This window comes from Nanorana parkeri, unplaced genomic scaffold (assembly GCF_000935625.1).
Source record: "Nanorana parkeri isolate BGI_ZX_2015 unplaced genomic scaffold, ASM93562v1 scaffold240, whole genome shotgun sequence".
In the NCBI taxonomy this organism is placed as follows: Eukaryota; Metazoa; Chordata; class Amphibia; order Anura; family Dicroglossidae; genus Nanorana; species Nanorana parkeri.
The window spans coordinates 209,226-236,933 of record NW_017306508.1 but is presented as its reverse complement, the minus strand read 5'-3'; the positions used below and the strand labels follow the sequence as shown (position 1 = coordinate 236,933).

Below are 27,708 nucleotides of genomic sequence, written 5' to 3'. Positions count from 1 at the left end.
CCCTCCCCCTGTCACAGCAGAGAGCCGTGACAGGATCGAGAGGTGAGCAAACGCCGGTATGTGTTCGCTCACCTCCCGATCTACTGAGCCGACCTGTGACAGTCTCATTGTCACAGGTCGGCTAGAACGATGAGGTGAGTGAAAAGCACTTACCTCATAGTTCTCCTTTAAGACGGTCAAGGTGTGCATACCTGATATATACTGTACTGAGATTTACACAGCTCTGCCACAAAGCAAAGCCCTGTCTGTCAGTGCAGGTGACCTGATTTTTCTCTGCTGCAGTTAAAGAAGAACTCCTGGAATGTAAAAAACGTACCCTTGCCATGGGGCAAGTCAAATAAAGCAGATATACTCACCTGATCATTGTTCCTGCTGGGCTGCTAGACCGGTACCCGCAAGCCTCTTCTCCGCCCTGGGCTTTGGCGGTCTAAGGACTGCTGATGTTGCCTAATGCAGGTCCATTGGCTTGCATTAGACAGTCCCGCAGCGGTCAGTACTTACCTCTCTCCCTCTCTGCTCTGGCTGTGGAACTTCCTTTGGCGTGCTTATGTCTAATGCAAGTCAATAGACCTGCATTAGACATGGTGACATCAGGAAGAGATGTCACCATGACTGTCGGAGCCCAGGGGAGGAGAGGTTGCGGGGACCAGTCTAGCAGCCATGCGGGATCGAGGATCAGGTGGGATATCTGCCTTATTTCACCCCCCCAGACAAAACGAGCACTTAACCCTTGCAGTGTGGGGGAGTAGCTCCACTGCAAGGGTACTTTTTTTTAAATTCTTACACTTCTAGATCTAGTCTGTGACTGAACAGTGAAAAGAGAAGCAGCAGTCTGATGACCTCATCTCTCTGTCATTCTGCTTTCTCCTCCTATCAGAATGTCCTCTTTTAGCACTGCAGCACTGATTGGCTCCTCTCCTAGTCTGTGCTGGGTGGGAGACAGATGGGCCCCTTGTCATAATATGCAAATTTGCACAATACAACACACCTATGTCCTCCTAGTGTACTTCTTCCTGCCAGCGATGAGAGGCCCATACTCCAGTCACCATCCCTTCCGCCACTTCTTCGGGGTTCTGTAACGCTCCTCTTTGGCCATGGGACGGCCATTGATGATGGGTGGCCATTGCACCTGCCAACAGGCTCTATTCTTGGCATGCCGGGAATAACCCGGGTCCTTCACTGCACCTGGAGAATCAGAAAATGCGGAGGTATGGAGGGAAGGTATTTTTGGCAAGTGAGACCTTGCATGCGTATTCTGCCCAAAAAATGTAACTGCTGGTCATTTGTGCATGTGGGCCGATGTTGTTTTCTGCTTTAATGATATATTAATGAATTCATTCGTCTCTTACATCTCCTTGGAGCTCATTGTTTACATGCACCGCTTGCTGTGGACGCCCGGTGGCCCTTTAGGGGTTCCTAATGCTGGGAGTCTGAGATGGGGTTCCCCATCATGTGATCGCTGTGACTGGTCACATGATCAGGGGTGCCACCCCACCAGCTTTGAGCATACTTAGGTGGTGCATACTTGCTTAAGACCCACCCGCATTGGTGACGTATGTATAGCGAGAAGGTTTTAAAGAGTAAGTACACTACAAAACAAAGTACACTTATCAATTTTGGCCTTTTCCCCGACCTAACCCAATCCACCCTCCCCTTTCCACAGATACATAATTATCTTGATCTAAGGGGCATGTTTCTGCTATTTGTTTACATTCAGCGGCGCAAGTCTTCGCTGTCCAGGCGCATTACAGCGCCATAGACTTCTATGGGACTGTCTGTGATGGTCTCTGACCCTTGGAACACCCTATAGAAGTCTATGGGGCATTAATGCACAAGTTGGGCCAGGACGGTCCCTTAGAAGTCTATAGGACTGTCATGTTGAGGCGCCCCCAGGACAGTGAAGACTTGCAGCAAGACTAAACGCACTATTAATAAGGTAGAATATCATTCGGATGGATCTATCAACAAGTAAATAAAAGCAATTGTTCAATAAAAACAATAAAATCACACCATCCCATCAGAATATATGTCATGTGACCTACAAATGAACTAATAGAACAATGATCAGACAGGTCTTAGACCGCATGCACGATATTTACCTCATGGAGGACCTAACGAGCTTCCCTTAGTCTTCCCCCCCTACCTTATGTAACCCTCACATACCAATAGCTTTCATGATGCCCTCATCATCACAAGGTTATCCCGTCCATTTGTTTAGCAAAGCCCCACCACATCCTTGCAATGACCACGGGACACCGAGTTACCCAAACCCAGCTATTCAGCTCCTACGACTCGGAGAGGGTGAGACCCCTGCGCTCGCCGCTCACACTACCACTGCCACGACAGGGGGCGCCCCAGGGTACCAGCACCCATAAGAATATGGTCAGAGGGGACTAGAGCCCCCACGCAAGCGGGCTCTAGCCCCCTCTGACCATATTCTTAATGCAAATTGTCGCACTATACTTGTTCAAATCACTCTATGTGTTGAAATATGCTGTAACGTTTTATTGACATAATTACTGCATTATTGTACGTGAATCAGCCGCATGAGCATTATTTCAAATTGTGTTATGTACAACTTGGATAAAAATGAAAAAACACTTAAATAAAGAATTTATAAAAAAACAAATAATAGAACAATAAAACTTTCCTGAAATCCCCGTAAGGATGCGGCGCAAAAAAGAGGCCAACACAATGAAAAGTTCTTATCATTTCGCAGCCAAACAATATGAATGCACGGTGCCAGGAAATGTCCGTCGGCTTTCTCCCAAAGAAAACAGGAAAGTGTACCAGGCTATGAGCCCTGCGATCACAGGAAGGAGACCCGGCATCAAATATTGCTACCAACGGTAATCATTACTAATACACTACCTGACAATAAGACATCATGTCACATTAAAGTCATACCCCTGACAGTTACATACAGCATTGACATTTGCGGTACACAAGTAAACCGTTCAACCTACCAAATTACATGCAATTCTGTTCAGCCAGTCTTGTGATCCAGGCTCCCCTGTCAGACAGCACAGGCAGGTCATAAACCTCGCTGCTGAGTGCAATGTGGTCCAGGAGCCGCCCTAGCCTGTGATTGGACAGTGATGGAGCAACAGCAGACTAATGAGGTCATGCTTCTGTTTTCCACTACTGTAGGCTTGTGCATTGTATTAGAATGACATCACTGGTTGGTTCAGAGCATAACCTCTGCGGGGCTTTCCTGCTGCTGTGTGTAACCAAACACAGTGAGGTCAGATCTACAGCAAGCCTCTGACTTGGAGTCAGAGGCTTGAGCTCTGTGGATGGTTCGCACCAAAGGAAAAGCGCCATTGGTCCAAGCCAACCAATCAAAGAAAAAAAAACACTGACAGCATTCATTTAGATACCTCATTTTTGACAAACAAGTGAGGGACAGGGAAGCTCCTCCCTCCCTCCTCCTACACCCCACAGGCAGAGTGGTTTCCCCTTCTACCTTAACGGCTTTGAGTCAAAGCTCCGGGACCCCTCTGCAAGGAGGAACCAAAAGGGGCGAGGGGGAGGCCGGGGGGTCCCCCCCCCCCCTCCACTGACTTCACCGCACGTCCCTGGTGCAACCACATCTGTGCATTGTGGGGTGCTGGATGGCAGGGAATGGCAACGTACTGCTACACACAAAAACCAAGCTAGTAGATGAACAGCTGCGACAAACTGTGCTGTCCCTTCTGAGCTTCTACTGGATAGGAAGTTCAAGGAAGCCAAGCTGAGAGAGTTGGAGCTGTTTAGAGACATGATGACCGTAAGTTCTTGGGCAAAAATGTAAAATAATACTTTACTGGGCGATGTACATTTGACTGATCTGGATTCTGGAAAACAGGTTTGAGAATTGAATAGAACTTTAAGATGTCATTACACGACCTCCAGCAGCCGTCCGGCACACCATACAAGGGGTGAATGTTCTGCTGGGTTTTATCTCCTGGAATGTCAGATAATAAGAAATCAGCACAGAATGTTGCCGGGTCTGCCAGATTCTCAGGTAGTTTCACATTGTATCTTGTGCCAGATGTAACAGTTTTCTAGGAGGGCACGTCCGCCCTTGTGTGAACGCCGTGTTCCAGGACTATAACGTTCGCTAGATTTAGCACTCATTCACACGAGTAACGTCTGGCACGTACAGCTCCATGCTGCGTGCACGGCCGTATCGGGCAGCTCCCGGGAAGGACAGGTGCTGTGTGTGATTAGTACGCAGCCCCTGTCCTTCTGTATGGGACTACGCGGCCATACACCGCCCTACGCTCACCTCAAGTGCAGGTCGGTACGGGTGCGGTTGTCCTGGACAGGATCCATCCCGTCAGCGTATGAGTACGGACACCCGCACGGACGTGCAGGGCGGGTGAGCGTAGGGTGGCATACGGCCGCGTACTCCCATAGAGAAGGACAGGGACTGCATACTAATCACACACTGCACCTGTCCTTCCCGGGAGGTGTACGTGCCGGCCTTTTCTCGTGTGAATGAGGCCTTAAAGGGATTTTACACTATGAGGGTTCATTCACACGGGTGCACGGATCCATACATCCATGCAGGGGGTCATGTTTATACGCCTGGGGACACACAGGTGGTCAGCACAGCCGCCTGGTAAAATCAATGACCGGCTGCGTCTGTGCGGATCATCCCGGCGTTCACATCCATACAGGGACTGATACCCAGCTCTGGATGCAGAAGACCGCTGAGAACCCTGCGTCTCTTTTTGTAACACGGTGCAAACGCAGCCTGTCATTGATCTAAGGGCCTCATTCACGCAAGGTTTTTATGTCCGCAGGTGTCGTTCCGGGAAAGCTGCAGGCGCTCAGCATGTACAATGCAATGACAGGCTGACAGCGGTCGTCTGACCTTCTGTGTACAGATGTCATCACACATGGAACGATAACCTGCTGTGAGGGCCGGTTCATACCACAAAGACTGCGTTCCAGAGCGTTCGGCCTCTGAAACGCAAAACTGCTGACTCCCTGCGTTTAGGAGTGGGAGGGGGTGTGGCGGTGCATTGAAGTCAATGGCACTGCAGCCATGCCCCCCCCGGCCCGCAGTGCGATCACCAGGACACCCGAAGGCGTGGCACATTAGTGTCTGCGTTCTGGTCCAGTTCGATCTGCAAAAATGCTGCATGCACTATCATCACAGAACGCAGGCATGCTGCAGATTCTTGACGCAGGAATCCGCCACCGGACATAAAAGCCTCATGTGAATGCGGCCTAACATGGCGGCTGCATAGAACACCTGCATGGAAATATGGATCCACGTGAACAAGCCCTTAACACCAGGGGTGGGCAAACTCCGGCCCTCCAACTGTTGTGGAACTACAAGTCCCATGAGGCATTGCAAGATTCTCACAGCCACAGGCATGACTCCCAGAGACAGATGCATGTTAGTATTTGTAGTTTCACCAAAACTGAAGGGCTGGGGTTTGCCTACTCCTGTTCTAAGGTTTGCTTTGAAAGGGTAAGCATTGTCATTCGTTGTGGCGCATCCATTCGCAATGAAACGGGCTGCTAACACAACGCACATTCGCATGTAATGCACCACAATGCAGTGAACGATTGTGAATCCTAAAAAATGAACTTCCCTTGTTTGTGCAGTTTTGGTCTGTTAAAAATATATTTTTGTTAAATCTTTTCATATGTTCACAAAATACCTGTTGATCCAGCCAGGAATCTAGTGAGCGGATTGTTGACTGTTATCGGTTAGCACTATTTCCAGTTCTATCTGTGAACTACAAGCCCCTCCCATGTTATGGAGATAAGGGCGTGGGGGAGTTGTACTATCGTCCCAGGGTGACAACATAGCTCCTCCATGGATACAGTACAGTGAGTGAGCGTGGTCACCCTAGGACAGGAAGTGTGATACTTACTGATAGGATGACCAGGTGACAAATAAAGAAAACTAATGCAAAACGAAGGACAGGTAAGCTGCAATACGTTACATTTTAGTTCTTGGGTTTTATAAAGTATAAATTATATATAGTCTGCGCCAAATCGTGTCACCTGACAGGGCTGCTACATCATTGAGCCCACAGGCCGTCCCTCTCCCTGGAAGTGTCAGGTCTTTAGACTCCCACATAAAGCACTTTGCTATATCTGTTTATAAAGAAACAAATTTGGGGTTGTCACCAGAACAGGAATAGATGGGAAATCCACCAATGGGGACACTAGTTCTTGTGACTCTGCTGACCACCAGAGTAGACAGGAAGTGGCTGTAGGCAATAGGGTTGCCACCCATCCAGTTTTCGCCCGGACAGTCCGGTTTTGGAGTCTTGTGTCTGGGTGTCCAGCCAACAGGCACAAGACACACAGTGCCGACACCGGCACTTTAAATTTTCTGACAGATACGGCTGCCGAGGTCCTCAGTATGCACGATCTCAGGCGGCCTGAAACCGGATCTGCCACTGAGCTGCTGGCAGTCTGTGCCTGTTTACTGGTGCCTGCGCTCAGAGAAAGATCCGGCAGATGCGGCCGCCCAAGATCGTGCTTTCTGGGGACCTCTGCATGCCGGATCTGTGATTGGTGAGACACCATAGCCCAGACAGCCCTGGTAGTTGCACAGCTCCCCTGGGACCCTTGCAGCCCACCTGAGAGTCGCACAGCTCCCCTGGGACCCTTGCAGCCCACCTGAGTGTCGCACAGCCCCCCTGGTATCCTTGCAGCCCACCTGAGTGTCGCACAGCTCCCCCGGGACCCTTGCAGCCCACCTGAGTGTCGCACAGCCCTGCTGAGTGTCGCACAGCCCTGCTGAGTGTCGCACAGCCCTGCTGAGTGTCGCACAGCCCTCCTGAGTGTCGCACAGCTCCCCTGGGACCCTTGCAGCCCACCTGAGAGTCACACAGCTCCCCTGGGACCCTAGCAGCCCACCTGAGTGCCGCACAGCCCTGCTGAGTGTCGCACAGCCCACCTGAGTGTCGCACAGCCCTGCTGAGTGTCGCACAGCCCTCCTGAGTGTCGCACAGCCCTCCTGAGTGTCGCACAGCTCCCCTGGGACCCTTGCAGCCCACCTGAGAGTCGCACAGCTCCCCTGGGACCCTTGCAGCCCACCTGAGAGTCGCACAGCTCCCCTGGGACCCTTGCAGCCCACCTGAGAGTCGCACAGCTCCCCTGGGACCCTTGCAGCCCACCTGAGTGTCGCACAGCTCCCCTGGGACCCTTGCAGCCCACCTGAGTGTCGCACAGCTCCCCTGGGACCCTTGCAGCCCACCTGAGAGTCGCACAGCTCCCCTGGGACCCTTGCAGCCCACCTGAGAGTCGCACAGCTCCCCTGGGACCCTTGCAGCCCACCTGAGAGTCGCACAGCTCCCCTGGGACCCTTGCAGCCCACCTGAGAGTCGCACAGCTCCCCTGGGACCCTTGCAGCCCACCTGAGAGTCGCACAGCCCCCCGGGACCCATGCAGCCCACCTGAATGTCGCACAGCCCTCCGGGACCCTTGCAGCCCACCTGAGAGTCGCACAGCCCCCCGGGACCCATGCAGCCCACCTGAATGTCGCACAGCCCTCCGGGACCCTTGCAGCCCACCTGAGAGTCGCTCTTGCAGCCCTCCTGAGAGCTGCACAGCCCTCCGGGACCCTTGCAGCCCACCTGAGTGTCGCACAGCCCTCCTGAGAGTCGCACAGCCCCCGAGTGTCGCACGGCCCACCGGAGTGTCGCACAGCCCCCCTGGGACCCTTGCAGCCCACCTCAGTGTCGCACAGCCCGCCTGAGAGCCCACCCAGGCCACCTGGAGACATCAGGGCGCCAACCCAGAACAACACAACACATGTTGCATCATATTATTTTGTGTTGCTGGGATTTGTAGTCCTCTAAAGCTGGTCTCCATACTCCCTCTCTTGGCTGCCTCTCCTCGCTCTCTCTTCTATATTTGAAGAAAAAAAATGACTGCGCACGGTGCCAGGGCGTTCGGGTTTCACTTGAAGAAACGGTGGCAACCCTAGTGGGAAAGCATTGAGATGATAAAAAAAAGGTAAAAACAGTTTTACTGAATGTTACAGGTGTCCCCATTGGAAGATTTCCCTTCTATTTTTGTTTAGGTGTCACCTGTAAACATTTGAATTGATATCACGTTCTGTCCTGCTGATTATCCACAACTAATAGTACAATAAAGTGCAGGCTCTGCTAAATCTTGTCCTTTAGGCCTCAGACGAGGACAGTGTGAGTAGAATAAAAGGCAAAGCCGGGTGCCATGTTTCCTGTGCAGGGCTGGAATGTGGCATGCTTCCAGGGCCGTCCATGAACACAGCAGAGGGAGGACTCTGATGAATAGGCCCGGCCCTACTTTTGTCTGTAAACTTTGTACACAGTCAGAGGCCCCATGATGCCTCTCTTCCCTGTTTATCAGTGAGGGGGAGAGGAAAGCACTGAGTGCAGCTGCAGGACAGGTGAGAGAGGACAGCATCCAGCGGAGCACAGGTGACCACCTCCTACACCTTCTCAGCTCTTTTTGCACCTTTTCACTCTATTGGCTTGACATTCCTGGCTGGAACTTGTAGTTTCCCAGCAGCTGAAGAGTCAAACGTTGCAAAAAAACTTTCTATTATTTCTTTTATTATTTCACATCAAAAGTTGACATTTAGGACTCGTTCACACTGCGGGTGTTATTGCCACCATAACGCATGTGCAGTATGAACGGGCGCTATCGAATGCTGCAATGCATTGCTGACATGCTTTGCAGTGCTTGCTTTTTGTTTACTAAAACTTGCATGTCATGTTCTGCAGCGTGTTGTGATGCGTTACAGTGCGTCAGAACACATTGAAGGGAATTTATCAAAACTGGAGCAGTTGCCCATGGCAACCAATCAGCATCTCTCTTTAGTTTCTTTGGTTACGCTTTGAAACAGAGAAGCTGACTGGTTGCCATGGGCAACTGCTCCAGTTTTTATAAATCTCCCCAGCATGGTATATAAGAAAACATGCAATATGTCTTATTTTGTGAACACATTGGGGGGAATTTACTCAAACTGGAGCAGATAAGGAAGACAAGCCCTCAGGGGCAGGGCCCTCCTTACCATCTTGTCTTGAATTGTATTGTGATTGTAATGTCTTCCTTATATTGTAAAGCGCTGCGCAAACTGTTGGCGCTATATAAATCCTGTATAATAATCTAGAGTAGTTGCCCATGGCAACCAATAGGCGTCTAGCTTTCATTTTCAAAGCTTAGGCGAACAAACTGAAGAGAGAAGCTGATTGGATGACTGCCACGAATTCTGTCTGCCCCAGTTTTATTAAATCCCCCCCCCCAATGTGTTGAAAAAAGAAGACATATTGCATGTTTTTTTATCGCATGATGGGCAGGATTTATAATAAACTGGAGCAGTTGCCCATGGTAACCAACCAGCTTTTTTGTTTCATTTTCAAAACGTAGCTGAACAAACTGAAGAGAGAAGCAGATTGGCTGCCATGGGCAACTGATCCAGATTCTGGCTACTCCAGTTTTGATAAATTCCCCTCATCGTGCTATGAAGAACTTGTATTATATGTCTTATTTTTCAACACAATGGAGGGAATTTATTAAAACTGGAGCAGACAGAATCTGGAGCAGTTGCCCCTGACGACCCATCAGCTTCTCTCTTCGGTTTGTTCAGTCAAGCTTTGAAAATTGAGCTGATGGGTTGCCATGGGCAACCGCTCCAGATTCTTCCTGCTCCAGTTTTGATGAATTCCCGTCAGCGTGTTGGTGTGAACTGAAGCCATGGGGCAAAAGGCAAATTGCCTTGTTCTTGTGCAATGGGCAATGCTGCAGCCGCGTGCGTGAGCCCTTATCACCGGGGTGGGCAACCTCGGCACGCCAGCTGTTTTGGAACTTTTTCACATTTTATCTTCTGCCATATGTAACAGTTTTACCAGGATGGTATGTCCGGCCTTGTGTGAACGCCGTGTTCCAGGACTATAACGTTTGGTAGATTTAAAGGGATTTTACACAACGAGGGCTCATTCACACGGGTGAACGGATCCATACAGGGGGGTCATGTTTACGCGCCCGGGGAGGCACAGGTTTTCAGTACAGCCACCTGGTAAAATCAATGACCGGCTGCGTGGATCATCCCGGCGTTCACATCCGTACAGGGACTGATACCCGGCTCTGGACGCAGAAGACCGCCGAGAACCGTGCGTCTCTTTGTGTAACAAGGTGTAAGGATCCATGCAGCCGCAGCCTGTCCTTGATTTAAAGGCCTCATTCATGCAAGTCCGCAGGTGGGTTCCTGTCGCAGGTGGTTCCGGACAGTTGAATGGGGCCTAACATGGCGGCTGCATGGAACACCTGCATGGATATATGGATCCATGTGAATGAACCCTTAACACGCTTCAATACAGAGAATCGTCATTGTTCAAAAGGCAGGGTGGGAAAACCCCGGCCCTCCAACTGTTGTAGAACTACAAGTCCCATGAGGCATTGCAAGATTCTTACAGGCATGACTCCCAGAGACAGAGGCATGATGAGATTTGCAGCTTCACCACAGCAGACATGCTGAGGTTGCCTGTTACTACCTTAGCACCTATTCACACTGTCATACATGCATACGTGCTGGTTAGGGATGAGCAGCGTCATTTCTGTGACATTGTTTTCAATGAGAAAATACCAATCGGGGATATTACACAAAAGGGAAATATGGTTGTATTTGGGTCGTTTGATTTATTTATTATAGCGTTTATTCCGTTTTTTGTGTGTTTTTGATTGCTATTTGTGCCGCTTTAAAAGGTTTTTATGCACATTTTTTTTTTCTTTTGTGAAACCCCCCCCCCCCACAAAGTAATGAGGCTAATGAAGGGGCATATTTGGTACCAGAACAGGCTCAGAATAGTTAAAGTGACATTAAAAGTCAAAAATATTTCCCCCTCCCCCCCAATGTTAGTGTAAGCATTTACCTTAAATGATGTTTCTTAATCCGATCTTCTTCTTCTTTCCTGTCGCTTTCATCTGTCCCTCCAGCGGTGCTCCGGGTCTCCGATCCAGCGCTAACTCCTCTGTCCTTGCTGGCACTTCCTGTCCCACGGTGTCTGCATGCGGGTGCACGCGTCCATAGACTTACCTTGCGTCTCTCCTCGTCTCCCGGCCGAAAATCTGAACTGCGCCTGCGCCCGCCTCAAGATGCTTTGCGGCCTCCCGAAAAATTTTCAGATTTTCGGATGGGAGCGCGCGGCGAAGACAGGGGTAAGTTTAAACCGCTGTTTTTTGTTAATGTTTTTGCATATATCTACTGCTTGCTAGCCGTAGATATATGCAAACAAAGTTGAGGGTTTAATAACACTTTAAAAAAGGAGCTTCTGTAACCATCGTGAGCCATTTAAAGCCGTTGACCACGTACCTGACTTCCGAGCACTAATGAGCATTTAACTCTTGAGGTGCTGGGGATCCCTCGCTGCAAAAGGTGCTTTTTTTTCTTGTGCCCAAGGGTGTACCTGCGTACCTGTAGGGATGTGCAAGTCCTTGTGTAGCCGCTTCCTCTCATAGAGTTGTACAGGCGGCTGCAGCTGTCCCTCCCGGGTGCAGATTTCCGCACAGACACGCTGTGTGACTGCACATGTATGTCGCTGATTTAAACTGAAAAGTTCAATAAGGACTGGTTATACACTGGCCAAGTTGCAGGGGTAGCCAAACTCCGGCCCTCCAGCTGTGGTGGAACTACAAATCCCATGAGGCATTGCAAGATTCTCACAGCCACAGACATGACTTGCGGAGAGATATGCATCATGGGATTTGTAGTTTCACCACAGCCGGAGGGCCTGGAGTTTGGCTACCCCTGGAGTAGAGCAACGTTTGTGATGACTGAGAAGGAACTGGGTTATAGGATTCCTTGTTTACAGGGGCATCCCGAGGCCGGGTGTCACCCAAGGCAGAGACCAGGTGACAACCCGCCGTGACATCACCACAAGCATACGCGATGACATCATTGCGCATGTGCGATCATCTAATTGACGCCTGCCGGCGGCCATCTTGGTGATGGACGCCGGCAGGGAGAGGAGAGGACATTCACCCTGCGGAATGAGGTATGTCGCCGGGTCCCCTCCTCTCTCCTGACACTGTCGAGCTCTCAGTCCATGACCGAGTGCCCGACTTTTTATATGGGGTGACACCAAAATGACTGTCAGTCATTTTGGTGTCACCCCTCCAATAGTGTCACCTGGGTGCAGGCTGCTTGTAGGGCAATAGACAATGTTCCTGACTGTCGAAAGGCACGATATCTCGCAAGCAGCAATATTGCAACACATTAAAAAAAGTAACTGTTCCATTGAACATTGATCCTAACTTTTTTCCTGATAGGGAAGGCGAGTTCATAGACAGACGGCAGCTGACCAGATCTGAAAGTTCAAAGTATTTTTACTACTTGCTATCTCTTTGGCTTAGTCCCATAACCCTCGGCTTTATGTAGATATTAAATATTGGCATCGTGTAGACAAACTCGATTTCACTCGCTGAACTGCATAGCTAAATGCATTTTCCTGAGGCACAGTGACTGTGCATTTAGCACTGGCTGTTGCACTGCACTGATAGGATAACTAGGTGAAAAGAAAGGAGAAAAGAAAATGAATGCAGCCGCCGCATCTAAGGACTGACAAGCTGCAATATGTGACATTTTTGTTCTTGGGGTTAGATACACTATAAAATTAAATATAAATTAGTATATAGTTTGTGCCAAATCGTGTCACCTGACGGGGCCGCTACAAGCAATGTATAGCTGCCAACATTCCAGAAGAGAACATTGTAAACCACTCTATTATTCTGCCAAACATCATTGAGCCCACAGGCCATCCCTTTCTCTGGAAGCGTCAGGTCTTTATGACTCTCGCGTTCAATAACACAAATTACTACAAATTGTTGTATATTTCAGGCATTTCCACAACCCTTTACTGACCTACCTTGAAAATGTGTAGTGAAGTCCCCCCCTATCTTATATAGGCCATACCCCCTTTTGTACACAGGTCATACGCATTGTAACATGGACCATAACCCCTTTTTATATAGGCCATCCCTCTTTCTTATATGGGCCATACCCCATTTATTATATGGACCATGCACTTTTTTAATAAATAGACCATACCCCATATTTTACATACCCCCTTTTTATATAGGCCATTCCCCCTTCTTATATGGGCCATATCCCCTTTTTATAGTACTGTGGTATATGCATAGGGATCCAGTTTTTTTGGGCAACTGGTTTGGAAAAAGCGTGTAATAGGTCATCTACATCACAATGGAACAGCCATCCCCAAACAAGGTCACTGACACCTCCTGTCACCAAAATATAAATCTATTTTACCAAATTTGCCCCAGATTTTGACAACAATTCACCCCTTCGGCCATAAGAATCAAACCATTTACATCTGGTTTTGGTGCCACTGCACCTTGATGATTGGATTATGTAAATGAGATCACAAACTTGCACCCCCCCCCCCATCAAGTTTTTGAACAATCAATGACAACATAGTGATTGGATTGTCTGTGACTAAAGGTCCCCACACACCTTGCGATAATCGTACGATAATCGCAGGAAATCCCGCGATCGTACGATTATGGTAAGGTGTGTGGAAGCCGTGCGACCTCTACTACTGTAAGGTCGCACGACTTTTAACGTACGAACATGTTCGAAAACCCGCCGAGCATCGTACGATGGTTGTAAGGTGTGTGCCCAGCTTTACAACCATCGCAAGACTTTCGTCTTGCGCTGGTTGTAAGGTTTTTTAAAAAAAACGTACGATCTGCCCATCTTGGACAGGCAGATCGTACTTGCGATCATCACAAGCCCGCCCCGTTAAGGGGCGGGCTTCCGATGACTCCAATGCAAAAAGGGCAGGCATTTGTCTTACTAGCAGGCCACAAACCCGCCAACAATCGTACGATTCTCGGCGGGTTTTCGAGCCTGCTCGTAAGACAAAAGAAGTGCGACCGTACAGTAGAAACGGTCACACGCCTTCCATACACCGGCCAATTATCGTACGATCGCGGGATTTCCCACGATTATGGTACGATAATCGGCAGGTGTGTGGGCACCTTAAGTTACCTGTGCAGCTATAAATGCTAGAGCATGTTCCCGACACTCATTAGAACTGAGGAGGACACTTGGATGAGCGGCAAAACATTAAACCTAACAAAGAACTTTTCTTATTTGATCCATTTGTGTCTGGTACATAAACCATTGAAGGCGTTCTGTTATAATGTATCTGTTCGTTAAGTGCAAAAAACACTAAGCTAATAACTTCCTGTACACTCTGGTGACTGGTATCAGTTAGCATTGTTCTCACCAATCTCTGAGGACTACAGAACCCAGCCACCGTGTTATAGAGAAAAGGGGGTTCATAGTCCTGACCTAGGGTGACATCACTGCTTTTTCAAAGATACAATACAGTGAATGAGCGTTGCCACCCTAGGACAGGAAGTGTGTTGCTGGCACGATCACAAGGTGAAATGAAATGAAATATAACCTGAAGGAAACTAGTGCCGCCTCCATCACTGCTAAGCTGCAATAAATTACATTTTTGTTCTTGGGTTTGATACACTTTTTATTTGATCCGATCATCTTCTTCTTCTTTCCTGTAGTTTTCAGGAGTCCCTCCAGCGCTGCTGCGGGTCTCCGATCCAGCGCTGACTCCTGTCTTCCTGGCACTTCCTGTCCCACGGAGTCTGCGCAGGTGCACGCTGCCTCTGTTGACTTACCATGTGTCTCTCCTCGTCTCCCGGCCAAAGATCTGTACTGCGCATGCGTCCGCCCCAAGATCCTTTGGGGCCACCCGAGATTTTTCAGATCTTCAGATGAGAGCACGCGGTGGAGACACAGGTAAGTTTAAACCTTTCTTAGTAACTTTTTTTTTTTTTAATGGTTTGCATATATCTACTGCTCGTTAGCAGTAGATATATGCAAAAACCCCATAGGGTTTAAATATCCTTTAATGCAGTATCAGCCTTTTGCAATCCCCTGTACAGAACAACTAAGACTGGGAGAGGGAGGGTCAGCCAATCGGTCATGTTGCTTGTGTGTGTTGTATGTGGTTAAGCCTTGATAGACAGAAATGCACATCTTTTATCATAGTAAAACAGCTATATAAATATTTTATTGGCATATTTATCCATTTTCCTGGAGTTCAGCTTTAAATCTATGTACTTTCCCAGACCGCTAAACAGCACAATATTTCTCATTGTTAACTGGGGGGGTTTGACGTATAAAATTTCAGTTAACTGGAATAAAGAGATTACTATAATCCCCAGATCTGACGCATTACTATAGCAGACCAGGTAATCATATATTATACCCCCCCACCCCTCCTTTTTTGCATAAAGGACATTTCAATTCCGAACATGCCTAAGCCACAGACTGTATAATTACCATATGTTGTTTTAGTAGGAATGTTCTATAAAGTTGTGTAAGGCTACCCATCTGGGGCCCTTCCACCGCCATGAATTAGTCACCTTTGCCCCAGGAACCTTTGCTTCAGTGTCCCACAGTAATGTTGGCAAACTACTACCCTAGCAGGTCACAGGGTTGTTATAAGGCCTAGTGGCTGAGGGAAGTCGGTCAGCTATTTAGGGGAGGTAAATCAGGCAGAATTACCTACGTCACCCACTTTACCATCAGCTTCCATTCCCATGTGTTTAAGGTGACTCTAATCTGTTGACATGGACTTGAAAGGGGAATTGCCACTGACCACTTAAACAAAAGGTGGTTTTGCCCATGACCACTAAAGTAAAGAGGGTCTTGCCACTGATCAGCAATGTAAAGGGGGCCTTGCCATTGACCACAAATGTAAAGGGCACCTTGCCCCTGATCGTTATTGTTATGGGGGCCTTGCTGCAAACCACCAATGTAAATGTGGCCTTGCTGATATTTACCAATGTGACAGCGGGCCATGATGCTATTCACCAATGTGATGGGGGCCTTGCTGCTAACAACCATTGTAAAGGCGACCTTGCTGCTATTCACCAATGTGATGCGGGCCATGCCACTAACCACCAATGTGATGGGCCTTGCCACAAACAACCATTGTAAAGGTGACCTTGCTGCTATTCACCTATGTGATAGGGGCCATGCCACTAACTAATGTGATGAAGGTCTGCTGCTAACAACCATTGTAAAGGTGAACTTGCCACTAACCATCAATATAAAGGGGGCTTGCCATTAAACACCAATATTATGGAGGCCTTGCCAATGACCTCCATTGGGAGGTCCTCATATCTAATGAAGGCTAATCAACTAACATACCACTTTTATCTCATGTACAGAGTTAATTGTAGTGCAACTATCTTTTTATATGTCAATTTTAGCAGAATAAACCTCCTCAGCTACATTCTGCCCATACATGCCCATTTTACTGGGAAAGCCCTACTTCAGCATGACAAGCAAATGAGTCACTTCAGATAAAAAAAAATTCCAAATCTCTTAACTTTAGCATCTGCAGAAAACCGCCGTATTAACATCGTTCCCTCTAGCAGAGTGCCAAAATGCTTATAAACCAGAAATAACTCCAAATAAGAACACAAGTTTTTTTTTAATTCAGAATCTCTCAAATCACGTCCAGTATATTTTTTCTATTTGCCCTAAAAGCTGAAAGTCGGGCAAACTGCTACATTCACAGATGAAATAAATATGTCTTATCTGCCAAAGGATATGTATTTCTTTCCAACCAGCTCTGAGATTTACACACCCCTGCCACACAGCTCAGCCCTATCTGGCAAGGCGGTAGATCTGATATTTCTCTGCTACAGTTCACTAACACTGGCAGGTCTAGTCCTTCCTACAGCCTGTGATTGGACCGCGAAAGGAGAAGCAGAAGACTGATAGAAAGATTGTCACGCTGCTCTCTTGTCCTATCAGCATGCTCCTTGCAATGCCGCACAACGGATCAGTTCCCTATTCTGCTTCTCCCTCTACCTGAGCTCTGCTGTATAGAAAATAGCAAGAGGCTGATACCAGATCAGATTCAGGAACTTACACTGCTTGGATTACAAATAATAATGAATACTGAGTTGCATTAATTTGTATGTGTTATATTTGCCTGGAGCTGTGCTTTAGGTGGTCACTGAGACAGAAAGTGAAGGTATATCTCCGTAAAAGTAACAGAGACAGCAATAAAATCAACACAGGATCTAAGTCTTCCCTACCCTATTCAAATGAAAGAGATGTGGATGGAGAGGGAGCCATGGGCTGAACAAAAAGGGAAATGCTGTTTTGCACAGATTATATTTATAAAAATAAATGTTTCTGTCTTTGTCGGAGTTCCGGGTATCACAGAGAGAGACACGACCTCCTCGTTATAATTCCATCATAGAAAACACAAGGCCTCTAGCTGTCTTCTAATTTTCACTGTAGTTTTATTGTGTGGGACCTATTCTATGCTCTCGGCAGCTCACACGTAGCAATCTGCTGTGTGGGCTGAGGACAGTGAAGGTGAGGGGACATCATCATTAGGGGTCTGCGTGGTTGACACTTGTCCCTGATTTCCTGGGTCAGTGCCGGGTCTTGGAAGTTTATCCCGGAAAGGTCTTGACCCTGGAAATATTTTTGTTTGCACCACTGATCAGAGCTACATTCACATCCTAACTTTTATATTCATGTTGTTCCTATCAATTCATGTTGCCCGGATTTAACATAAAAGGGAATCTATAATCATTTTGGGACAGTTGTAGCTTGATTTTTTTAATTGTATGTTTTTTCAAAATTGATTTTTAAAAAAAAATATGTATTTTCAATTTTGCTGTACAAATAAATATTTAATATAGGGTGCACGCATGACACTGGCGGGAATTATGCTGTTTGAAGGGCTTTTAAAGAGTCAGCCTGAGGCATCTCTTTGGGTCACGTGGGGGGACGGTAGGCAGAGTGGCATGGTCGTTCTGCTCCACAATGTTTGCAGTGTGCCTGCACCCCCTTTCTGGCCAATAACCGCAAAAAGTCTCCCAGCACACTCACCAGCCAGCATGCAAAAAAAAACTTGTCTCACCGCTAAGGTTAAAAACAGAGGTTTAGATACACGTCTTCTGCAGAAAATGTGAAAGCCGCGCCAAGGCACCTCTACATAGTGCGGTCCTAACTCTAAACTATGAGAGTCTCCATCTTGGAGCACATGTCGCAAAAGATAAAATTGGGTGCAGGTTTGTCAGGAGGAAGCCCAACCTCCCTTAAAAGGCACAGGGATGCACAAAGGACCCCGCACATCACAATGGCAGCTGAGACCCCCCCCATGCATCAAACCACTTCCATGTGCACCTTGACTCTCATAGTTTAGAGTTAGGACCGCACTATGTAGGAGGTGCCTTGGCGCGGCTGTGCGGCTTTCACATTTTCTGCAGAAGACTTGTATCTAAACTTCTGTTTTTAACCTTAGCGGTGAGACAACTTTTTTTTGCATGCTGGCTGGTGAGTGTGCTGGGAAACTTTTTGCTGTTACTGTTTAAAGCCCTTTCATGTGCACCTTGCTTTAAAGCTGGTAACAAATTGATGAGTGCGTTTGCCATTTGTTTCCCTTTCTGGCCAGAGCATCCCAGGTTGCTAAGAGCCAGATTGGGAGATGTGTAAGAGACATGCGCATCTCCACGTTCAGCTCTCAGCAAGCTGCTATGCTTGTTCCGGGGTTCTGCCCAGCTCCTGGCAACCAGTGATGTCACTGGTTGTAAAGAGCTGGATGGGACACCAAGTCAGGAAGGGAGATGCAGAGCCTGCAGAGGGCGGCATCACTTCACCACCTCCACCAAGCCTCCCCGCTGCCTAAAAGCGGCAGAAAAGCTAGGGACACCACTGGCTGTTTGCTATCAGACTGTCTTTCTCTCATTGAATTTCTGTACAAACCAAAAAAAAAGCAAAGAGGAGGTGGGAGGGGGATTAGTCACACTTCTGATTATTATTATGACGTGTGTGTGTGTGTGTGTGTGTAAATATCAGCTTCAGCTACTGAGCCCAGCATTGTCAGGATTTCTTGGCAGTCTCTGAAGACTAATTGAGGGGTTTCCTCTCTGCTACTAATGCAGCTGGAGGCTCCTCTGAGCCATTCAGCTATATATTTTTTTAGCACAACAATTGTAAGAAAGAACCTTCATGGAGAATATATAGTAGCCTACATAGAACACCACCTACTGCAGGGATGGGTAACTGCGACCCTCCAGCTGCTGTGGAACTACAAGTCCAATGAGGCATTGCGAGACTGAAAGCCACAGGCATGACTCCCATTGGCAGATGCATGATGGGATTTGTGGTTAAAGAACAGCTGGAGGGCCGGAGCTGCCCACCCTTAACCTAATGGCTGCAAGTGATAAATATGAAACATTTATGTGTAGCATTTCAGATTTGCCTGACAAAGAGAAAATTAAAGTTTATTTAAAGGAGAACTATGAGGTGAGTGATTTCCACTCATTCTCATAGTTCGAGGCGACGTTTGACAATGAAACTGTCACAGGTCGGCTCTATATGTCGGGAAGTGAGCAAACACGTACCGTCGCTCGCTCACTTCTCGATCTATCCCTGCGGAGAGCGTCAGTCTTGGCTCCGCGCAGGGATCCCCCCCCCTCTCTGATCCTCCAGCGCTGAGTGGAGGAACCGACCGGGGAGGGGGCGGGCACAGCTGGCTCTGCCACTAGATAGGCAGAGCCCGCTGTCACTCACGCAGCTGGGTAGATCTCGACAGCAGTGTCAGGATCCGTCCCAGCTGCTGCGCTCTCAGTATATAGCGGGCAATAGCTCCCTATATACTGAGCTTTGGGTCACGGAAGGAGGTTAGTATATGTCCTCCCGTGACCTTAAAAAGAGAACTATGTGGCAAAAACACTTACCCCATAGTTCTCTTTTAATATCATTATTTTTGTCTCTTAGTTGAACTTGTTGCTCAGTACACTCCATTATTTATCATGTTTAATACTAATATTTTCAGAACCCTAAACCCACAGCTGATCCATAGCAAGGCAAAGAACCCTTATAAAACATGACTCGGTTGGCTGCAACAGGGGAAAAAAATTAGTCCTGATCCCCAAAGGCCATTGAATACTCCCTAGAACAGGCGTAGGCAAACTCCAAGCCTCCAGCTGTGGTGAAGCTACAAATCCCATCATGGATCTGCCTCTGGGAGTCATGCCTGTGGCTGTCAGAGTCTTGCAATGCCTAATGGGATTTGTAGTTGCACCCTTGTTGAAGGGATGGAGTTTGACTACACCTGTAGATCAACAATCTACAATGTTATTAAGTATAAATATTAATAGTCCGTTGCATTGAATTTTGTGTTTTGAAACTCACCCGGCCCTTTAAACCTTAAATTTTCTATGTATTAAATATGTCACGGTGGGTTGGGGGTGTATATGGGTGCAGCATCAATGACCCTGAAATCATTTTTCGTGTTGGTGTTCACTAACTGTGTGATTATTTCTTGTAGGTAAAATGCTTCTAGAGATCGTTGGAGCGTTGGTGGTTGGGGCTCTCCTGTACCACTTTGTCTTTGGGAATAAAGATGACACTTTGCGCATGGGAGATGGATGGTGGGGTGCTGGACAGAGACAAGACGAGAACGAGGACATTCATCCTTTTAAAATCGAGACGTCAGATGAGGAGCTAAATGTAAGCTGATTTCAGAGGCTGTCTCTGGTGACAAGTACATAGCAGCACATTATATATCTGTGGAGAGAGTAAAGACGCATTACCAGTATGCAGGATCCTGTAGGACCTGTTGTAGTCTTCTGCATGATGTACTGCTCAGTGTTCTCTGTTGATGGCAGCCTGTTTTTTTCTTTCAAGTAACCACAGACTCTTCACACGTAGAAACATGTCCCCGAGCACATTTCATCTGCCGCAGTAGCAGGTGGAAGGATGTAGACGCAGAGTAACAGACAATTAATGCAGAGAGTTCCTTTATAGGAAATGGTTTGGTCCCCTGACTACACTGATCTTGACTTTCCATATGTCTATCTGTGTTGGTCTGAAACAGGGATAGCATAGCAGAGGTTGCAGCTGTTCCAGGGAGGTTCACCTAGCCATATCTAAAACGTCTCTCCATTGCTTTCACCATGTGTTGAGTTATGAGGATTGGGTGCTTTAAGTACAGGAAGTAATAGGGCAGGCATGCTCATTACCCACATTGCAGACTATGTTGTTACCATGAAAGGAAGCGGAGGGAATCTCCTGGGGGAGCTGAACTAAAGTGAGGCCACAGACACTTAAATCTGCAGGTGTGACCCACTCACCTTTTGGTATGTGCCAAGGCCTTTCTTACCCTCACCCCTCATTAGCAGATAAAGCCGATGCTCCCCTCCAAATCACCATACTTATCTAGATGTTCCTCCGATGCCTGCAACATTGTTTACATCCCTTCACTGGCTTCTTGATCCGACATTCATACATGTGCTGTTCAGCCCCATAGGCTTCGATAGAACTTTGAGAAAGATCGATTCCCGTCTACCAGCCCCATAGAAGCCTATGAGGCTGCAATATGCAGACATGGACATCAGATCAAAAAGCCAATGGAGGGATGTAAACAATGCCTTCAGGTTCCAGAGGCAGATTTAGGTAAGAGTATCAATTTGGAGGGTTGGGAGGTGGGCTAGACCTACTTAAAAGGGGTGGGGGGGCAAAAGAGTAGGAAAACTTTGTGGGAAAGTGACATCAAGTTGATGTTGACGCACATTGAAAGTTGTTCCCCAGAATGATCTGTCATCTGTATGGGACTTCAGCCTTTGCAACACCATGTCCATACTTTCTAAGACTTTATCCAGCCACCTTATTGCTGGTCTTCCTTTTTCCCCTCAACTTTTCCGGAGTTGATTCTTCTCATTGGGTGTTGAAAATAAAAACAATTCAATGTAGTTACTTGGGCTTCTGGTGCAGTGCTGGGTTTTAGTTGTTGAAGGATCCATCCATGATAGAATTCTTCACCAAGACCCAAGTTCAGTCAATGCTTTTCCTGTCTTGCTCCTTCATTGTCCAGCCTTCACATCTATAGAGACGGGAAAATGCCATAACCTGGACATGTCTAATCTTTGTTCTTATAGACACCTCATTACTTTTGAAGATCTTTTCTAGGTTGTTCATCCTTGCTTTATCAAGTGCCGGTTTGCATTGTATCTCTTGACTGCTTTAACCTTGGTTGTTAATATTGGATTCAAGGAAGCAGGAGAGGTCCCCTACTTCTATATCTTCACTATGAATTCCAGAGTTTGCCGTCTTCCTTGTTGTCATAACCTTAGTTTTCTTGATATTCCCATTTTTTCATTCTGTTCTTTTAACTTTCTTTATGAAGCCCTTGAGGTCTTCTTTACTTTCATCTACAGGCGTCATCAGCATATTGAGCATTGATATTGTGATATTCCACCAGTCTTGGAACCTCTCCAATCATCATTCTCCAACCTTTCTTCTCTCATTAGATCTTCAATATGTATAGTCAGGTTGAATGTCTGATGACAATAGGTCCCCTTCAGCGTATGGCACTCATCATATCACCTTTGTGTTTTGTGCAGGATTTGTTTCACCGGATAGACCAGACGCGTTACACTGAGCCGGTGGAGGGCAGCCGCTTTAACTATGGCTTCAACTCCATTCATCTTCGGAAAGTGGTGTCTTACTGGAGGAATAAATTTGACTGGAGGAAACAATTGGAAATTATCAACCGATACCCACACTTCAAGACCAAAATTGAAGGTACGCTACAGCTAATAGAAAACACATACATGATAAAATTGGAGGACTGCTAATGCTAGACAGGGAATGGGAAAAAATAATGTTTTTCTTTACCAAATTTCTTTGACATTTTTAAAAAAGTTTTTATAAGTAAAACTATGCCTCCCATTAAAAAACAAATTATGCTGCAGGACTTAATTGTTAGTTCGTCTGTAGGTACCATTTTCTGGTTATCTGCCAAGTCCCACAAATCCCTGTTGATCCTGCCAATGCAGCCCACTTCAAGCAGCATCCTGAGATAGGGGACAACAATACTGCACTGCTACTAACTTCAGAGCAGCATTGTTACTCATGTAGGCTGTGGCTGCTTGCAGTACAGTGGGATGAGGAGATGCTGCAGGGGGCTTGTCTCTCAGCATTAGTACCGATTCATAAGACTGTAGCTTGTCTGTAAGCAACTGGCCACACCTAGTCCTGCCCTCCACTTTCTGGATTGCCAGCACTACGTCTTTTGCTTCCCACTGTGAGCTGCAGTGTCTGGGAGGGGGAGCATGTGAGCCACAAATGGAGGATTTGGCTCATTCAGGAGAGGTAAAATATAAGTTTTTTTTTTTTTTTAGGCTTGTACATCACATAGTAACTTGGTTGAAGATCAGCTTAGACTCCCACTCTGGAGCTGTTAGATGTACCTGCAAACCATGTTTTTCTTTCCAGTGAGAAATCAGCTACTGCAGGGGGAATTTATTAAAACTGGAATAGACAGAATCTGGAGCAGTTTCCCATGGCAAACAATTAGCATCTCTCTTCAGTTTGCTCAGGTAAGATTTGAAAATAAAAAAAAGGGAGAAGCTCCCTTTGTCTGCTCCAGTTTTGATAAATTCCCCCCTGCCAGTATGCTTGGGAACACCCCAGGGGCAGCTTCCCATAATAACCAATCAGCTTCTCTCTTCAGTTTGTTCAGTTAAGCGTTGAAAACAAAACATAGAAGCTGATTGGTTGCCATGCACAGCTGCTCCAAGTTTGATGAATTCTCCTCCCTGTGTGTAATTGAAAGGTAAGTTCAACTTTAGTTTGGCTAGAGAGAGGAAGAGGAGCTCAGCCAACACTAAAGATGATGCCCACTGCCATAGGCGTGCACAGCCCATTGCATTAGGGTGTGCACAAAAAAGTACAAAACACACGTGTGTGTATGTATGTATGTATGTATGTATGTATGTATGTATGTATGTATGTATGTATGTAATAATATAATAAATGTTATATATACACTGAGTGGCCAGATTATTATGACCACCCCATCAGTACTTCGTTGGGCCGCCTCGTGACTCCACGAGATGTTGAAAGGTGATGCGAGGAATCTGACACTGCACTGTTGTCTTGTACCAGTCTTGCCACTCTCCGTTCTGCCCTAACATTGACTAGTCGCTGACGGCCACAATTTGCATGTTCAGATCCAGATTTTCGGCTGACAGTCCAGTCTTTAAACACTTTAACAGCTGCTCTTGAACATTTAACGAATTCTGCTGTTTTGCTGATACTCGCTCCATGGCTCCGAGCGCCAACAATCATCTCACATTCAAAGGCTGTTAATCGCGTTGTTTACCCATATCTTCAGAAAAAAAAAAAATCACTTCTACTGTCGTGGTAAACAACCTGCTTCCCTATTTATAATGGTCTGGCCCTCTAGCAATCTCAGCGCGAAATTATAGCTAATTTGCCTACAAACGTCAGGTGGTCATTAGGGATGCACCAATACTTTTTTTTCCAGACCGAGTACCAATACTTTTTCTCAAGTACTCGCCGATACCAATTACTGATACCAAATACTAATGATTTTAGGACAGTGATGGAGCGCCAAGGCCTGGTCGCAGCTGCAACCACTGCAACCCTGGTAGTTGTGCCACCGACTCCAAGCTGTAGAGGGACAACAAATCTAAGCAATACATTATACAGCAATGTAGAATGGCACCGGCTATAAAGGCCTACAAATCCCAGCATTACATTATACAGCAATGTAGTCCTCTGTAACTGAGGGAGGGAGAGGGAGAGAAAGAAACCCTACTCACACTTTACTTAACTGGCCATGTGGAGGGCTGAGTGGAAAGGACGGAAGTGCTTACCCTGGCGCCCAGGCACGTCCCCGAAGTTCACTCTGCTGCCTGCCTGTGTGCTCCAGGTGAAGGCTTCCACTGACGCTCAGGGTGACTAGGGTGTGCACAGACACACCCCATGCACACACCTATGCCCACTGCCAAGGAGTTAAACAGCGGCCATGGCTGTCATGCTCAGTTAAGCAGTATTGCCTCCCCCTCCAGCACACACATACACAGCATGGGAGGGGAGGCCATCCACCCAGCTCTTCTGTCCGTGTGACCCGCTCTGCGATCATCCAGCGCTCTCCTGTCATTGCTGAGATGTAGGGCCAGTGGTAGGAGTTTTGCAGCACAGGACCTGCTCAAGGGGCAGCTGCTTTGGGCCCCACAACAATGAGTGGGCCCTGGGCAACCGCCCCTTTTGCCCTGCGTTAAAGACGGTCCTGAGTATTTTGACATGGTAATGTTAAGGTTTTGGGTATCATTGTCTACTATGCAGGATGATGATGATGATTTTACAGGATTTATACAGCAGTGACAGTACAGTTACAATACAATTCAAGACAACATGGTAAGGAGGGTCCTGCTCATGAGAGCTTACAATGTAAAAGGGTTTTCTCAACCATGTTGTGGTATTACTGTTCCTATTATTGTATTCTTCATGTTATAAAATACATTCAAGACCCAGCCGGGAGAATGGGGGACCCCACTGGATAAAGCATATATTCATACATTGAAAGTCACATTTAGATCCCATCAACAGGACTCCTCAGAGATATAAGAAATTCAGTTTAAAATAAACTTCAGGTTTGCTCAGGAAAAAAGTGGGAGGGTCACCCATAATCTGTTACAGTGTTGTAATCGGAAATATATTCTCTCCTTGCTCTCTACATGATGACCTGCTACAATATATATATATATATATTTTTTTTTTCCCTATCTGTAAAAAATAAAATAAAATCTGCAGCCCTGGCATCCTTTGACCAGTGCAAGATTGTTTGAGAGTACCTCAACAAAAATGAAACTTCTATTGCAGAGGATGTCTATAACTGGACCTATAGCTCTGTGTAGGCTTCTAGGAGCAGGAAGCCAATTGTAGGAGCAAGATGATGGACATTCTGGAATACCCTAATCACAGATTACAGTTGCCATAGTTGCAAGGAAGAGAAATTTGAATTTCTTGGGAATTTTGGAAAACCACAGGCTGCAGATTGAAGTGGGAATGTCAATTGTAACACAATAGATTGCAGAATGGTTTGTGTAGGATGTGTATTCTTTAATTGATATAATTTGTTTTTACTTTTAATTCAATAATATCTACCAAAATATAATTTTTTTTGGTCCAAGATGATGATTTCAGCTGTCAGTAAGCTGCAACACGGGACTTCTTACGAGTTAATGAGCGTAATCTGATCATCTCGCCGTTATCATTTGCTATTTTTGCCCTAGTTTTCCGTCGCACGTCCAGGGGGGATAATACATGTGGGATATATGCAGGATTTTAATTAAACATGATTCAGCCAGAATTAGAGATGGCCTGGACTCATAAAAATAGATCACACTTAATTACATTTAATATGTGCCGCTTCTCCTGTCATCTCCGTTTGATGTGTATATTTGTCACACCGCAGCTGTCGGCGCACTTAAAGTAGACCTAGCATCAGATATATTTTTGTAATATGTTCGTGTATTACTTCCAGGTATTTATTACCTTTCACAGAGGTCAGACTACTTCCCCTGATGATGCCTTTATCTGCTTATTTCTCCAGAAGGATGTTCTGGCATTAGCCAGAGTAAGCGTCTGAGATGTTGGCTAAGACATGAGGCAATCATGTTAATCTTGGCTGTTTTCACAAATCTCTGACACAGATTAGCCTTGCTGCAGCATCTCACCTTGTGACTTGCTGCAAAGTTACAGTACGATCACTGGGAGAGAGGAGACTAAGGCCCCGTTCACACCAGGGCGTTTCATCACGTGTTTTTTTTTTTTTTTCCCCTTACATCAAAGTACGCCTGGTGTTTGAAATAGTCCCTGAGCTTCTTTTGTGGCACTTATCAGCCTGTTTTGCTCCAGAGACTTCAGTGGAAGCGCATCAGCACAAATTTGCGTGTTTTTGCAGGTGAGACTGCTTTTCATTGGACAGCTGCAAAACAAGCTTAAAACGTGCCTTGAAACGCTATTGCTTATGAACAGAAAATGCGTTGAAACGCACATAAAAAACGCGCAACAAAAACATGTGAAGCGCGGTGAAACGCTGTCGCCCTGGTGTGAAATGGGGTCTAAGGCTCTAAGGGATCCATGCTCTTGATCAGAGTGGTGCGGATCAGATGTCACTGGATGTCTAACGATGGAGGAAAAAACTGAAATGACCAGACCGCATGTTTGTCTATGGGGGAGTCGGATGTAAATGGACAAGTGTCTGTTTATGTCAGGTTACCCCGATACGACAAGATCAGGTGCGGTGAAAGGGAACACTGTTTCGTATGTGTCCTCAGAACTGGCCGGACCCAGGGGGAAACCTGATTTAAACATATGCCCTGAGGATACCATCTCACTCAGCCTAAGAAAAGTCACTTACTTGGATCTTATGGACTGTTTTTTAAGAGTAGAACTATATATGAAAAATGATGCTGTATATTGTGACAAGTCCGGAATTTATTAATGCAGACTTTTTAAATTTTTTTTTATTTATTTAAGTTTTATTAATTTAAACGAATAAACAGAACATTAAATAACATAAAGATATTCAAAGATTATTGAACAATTATTGAAAAAGGCATGTATGACATAAGAACACTCATGTCCAATAATATAAGAAAAATATTAAGGATGGGAACAAAAGGGAAGGAAGACAGACTTTTAAAGGTACTGAAAGGTCCACTTTAAAGTGCACCTTTTCAGACAGAACAGTGGGTATAAAAAACAAAGCTCCAGTGCAGCTCCTATATAAATAGTAATGTGCAAATTATATTTTGTTATCAAATTATCATTTGATTCTGCCTCCCTCTACACAGATTAACACTCCG

General features: G+C 46.5%; 1 protein-coding gene across 1 annotated transcript in view; it reads left to right on the top strand.

Annotated features, from left to right (window-relative positions):
- Window positions 1-8,270: 8,270 nt before the first annotated feature.
- EPHX1 (epoxide hydrolase 1) overlaps window positions 8,271-27,708 on the top strand; it is a 44,382-nt gene continuing 24,944 nt past the window's right edge. The window contains exons 1-3 of the mRNA XM_018556501.1: window positions 8,271-8,420; window positions 20,355-20,536; window positions 22,429-22,609. Of these exons, the coding sequence (XP_018412003.1) occupies window positions 20,360-20,536; window positions 22,429-22,609 (358 nt within the window). The 5' untranslated portion in view covers window positions 8,271-8,420; window positions 20,355-20,359. The remainder of the gene's footprint in view (window positions 8,421-20,354; window positions 20,537-22,428; window positions 22,610-27,708) is intronic.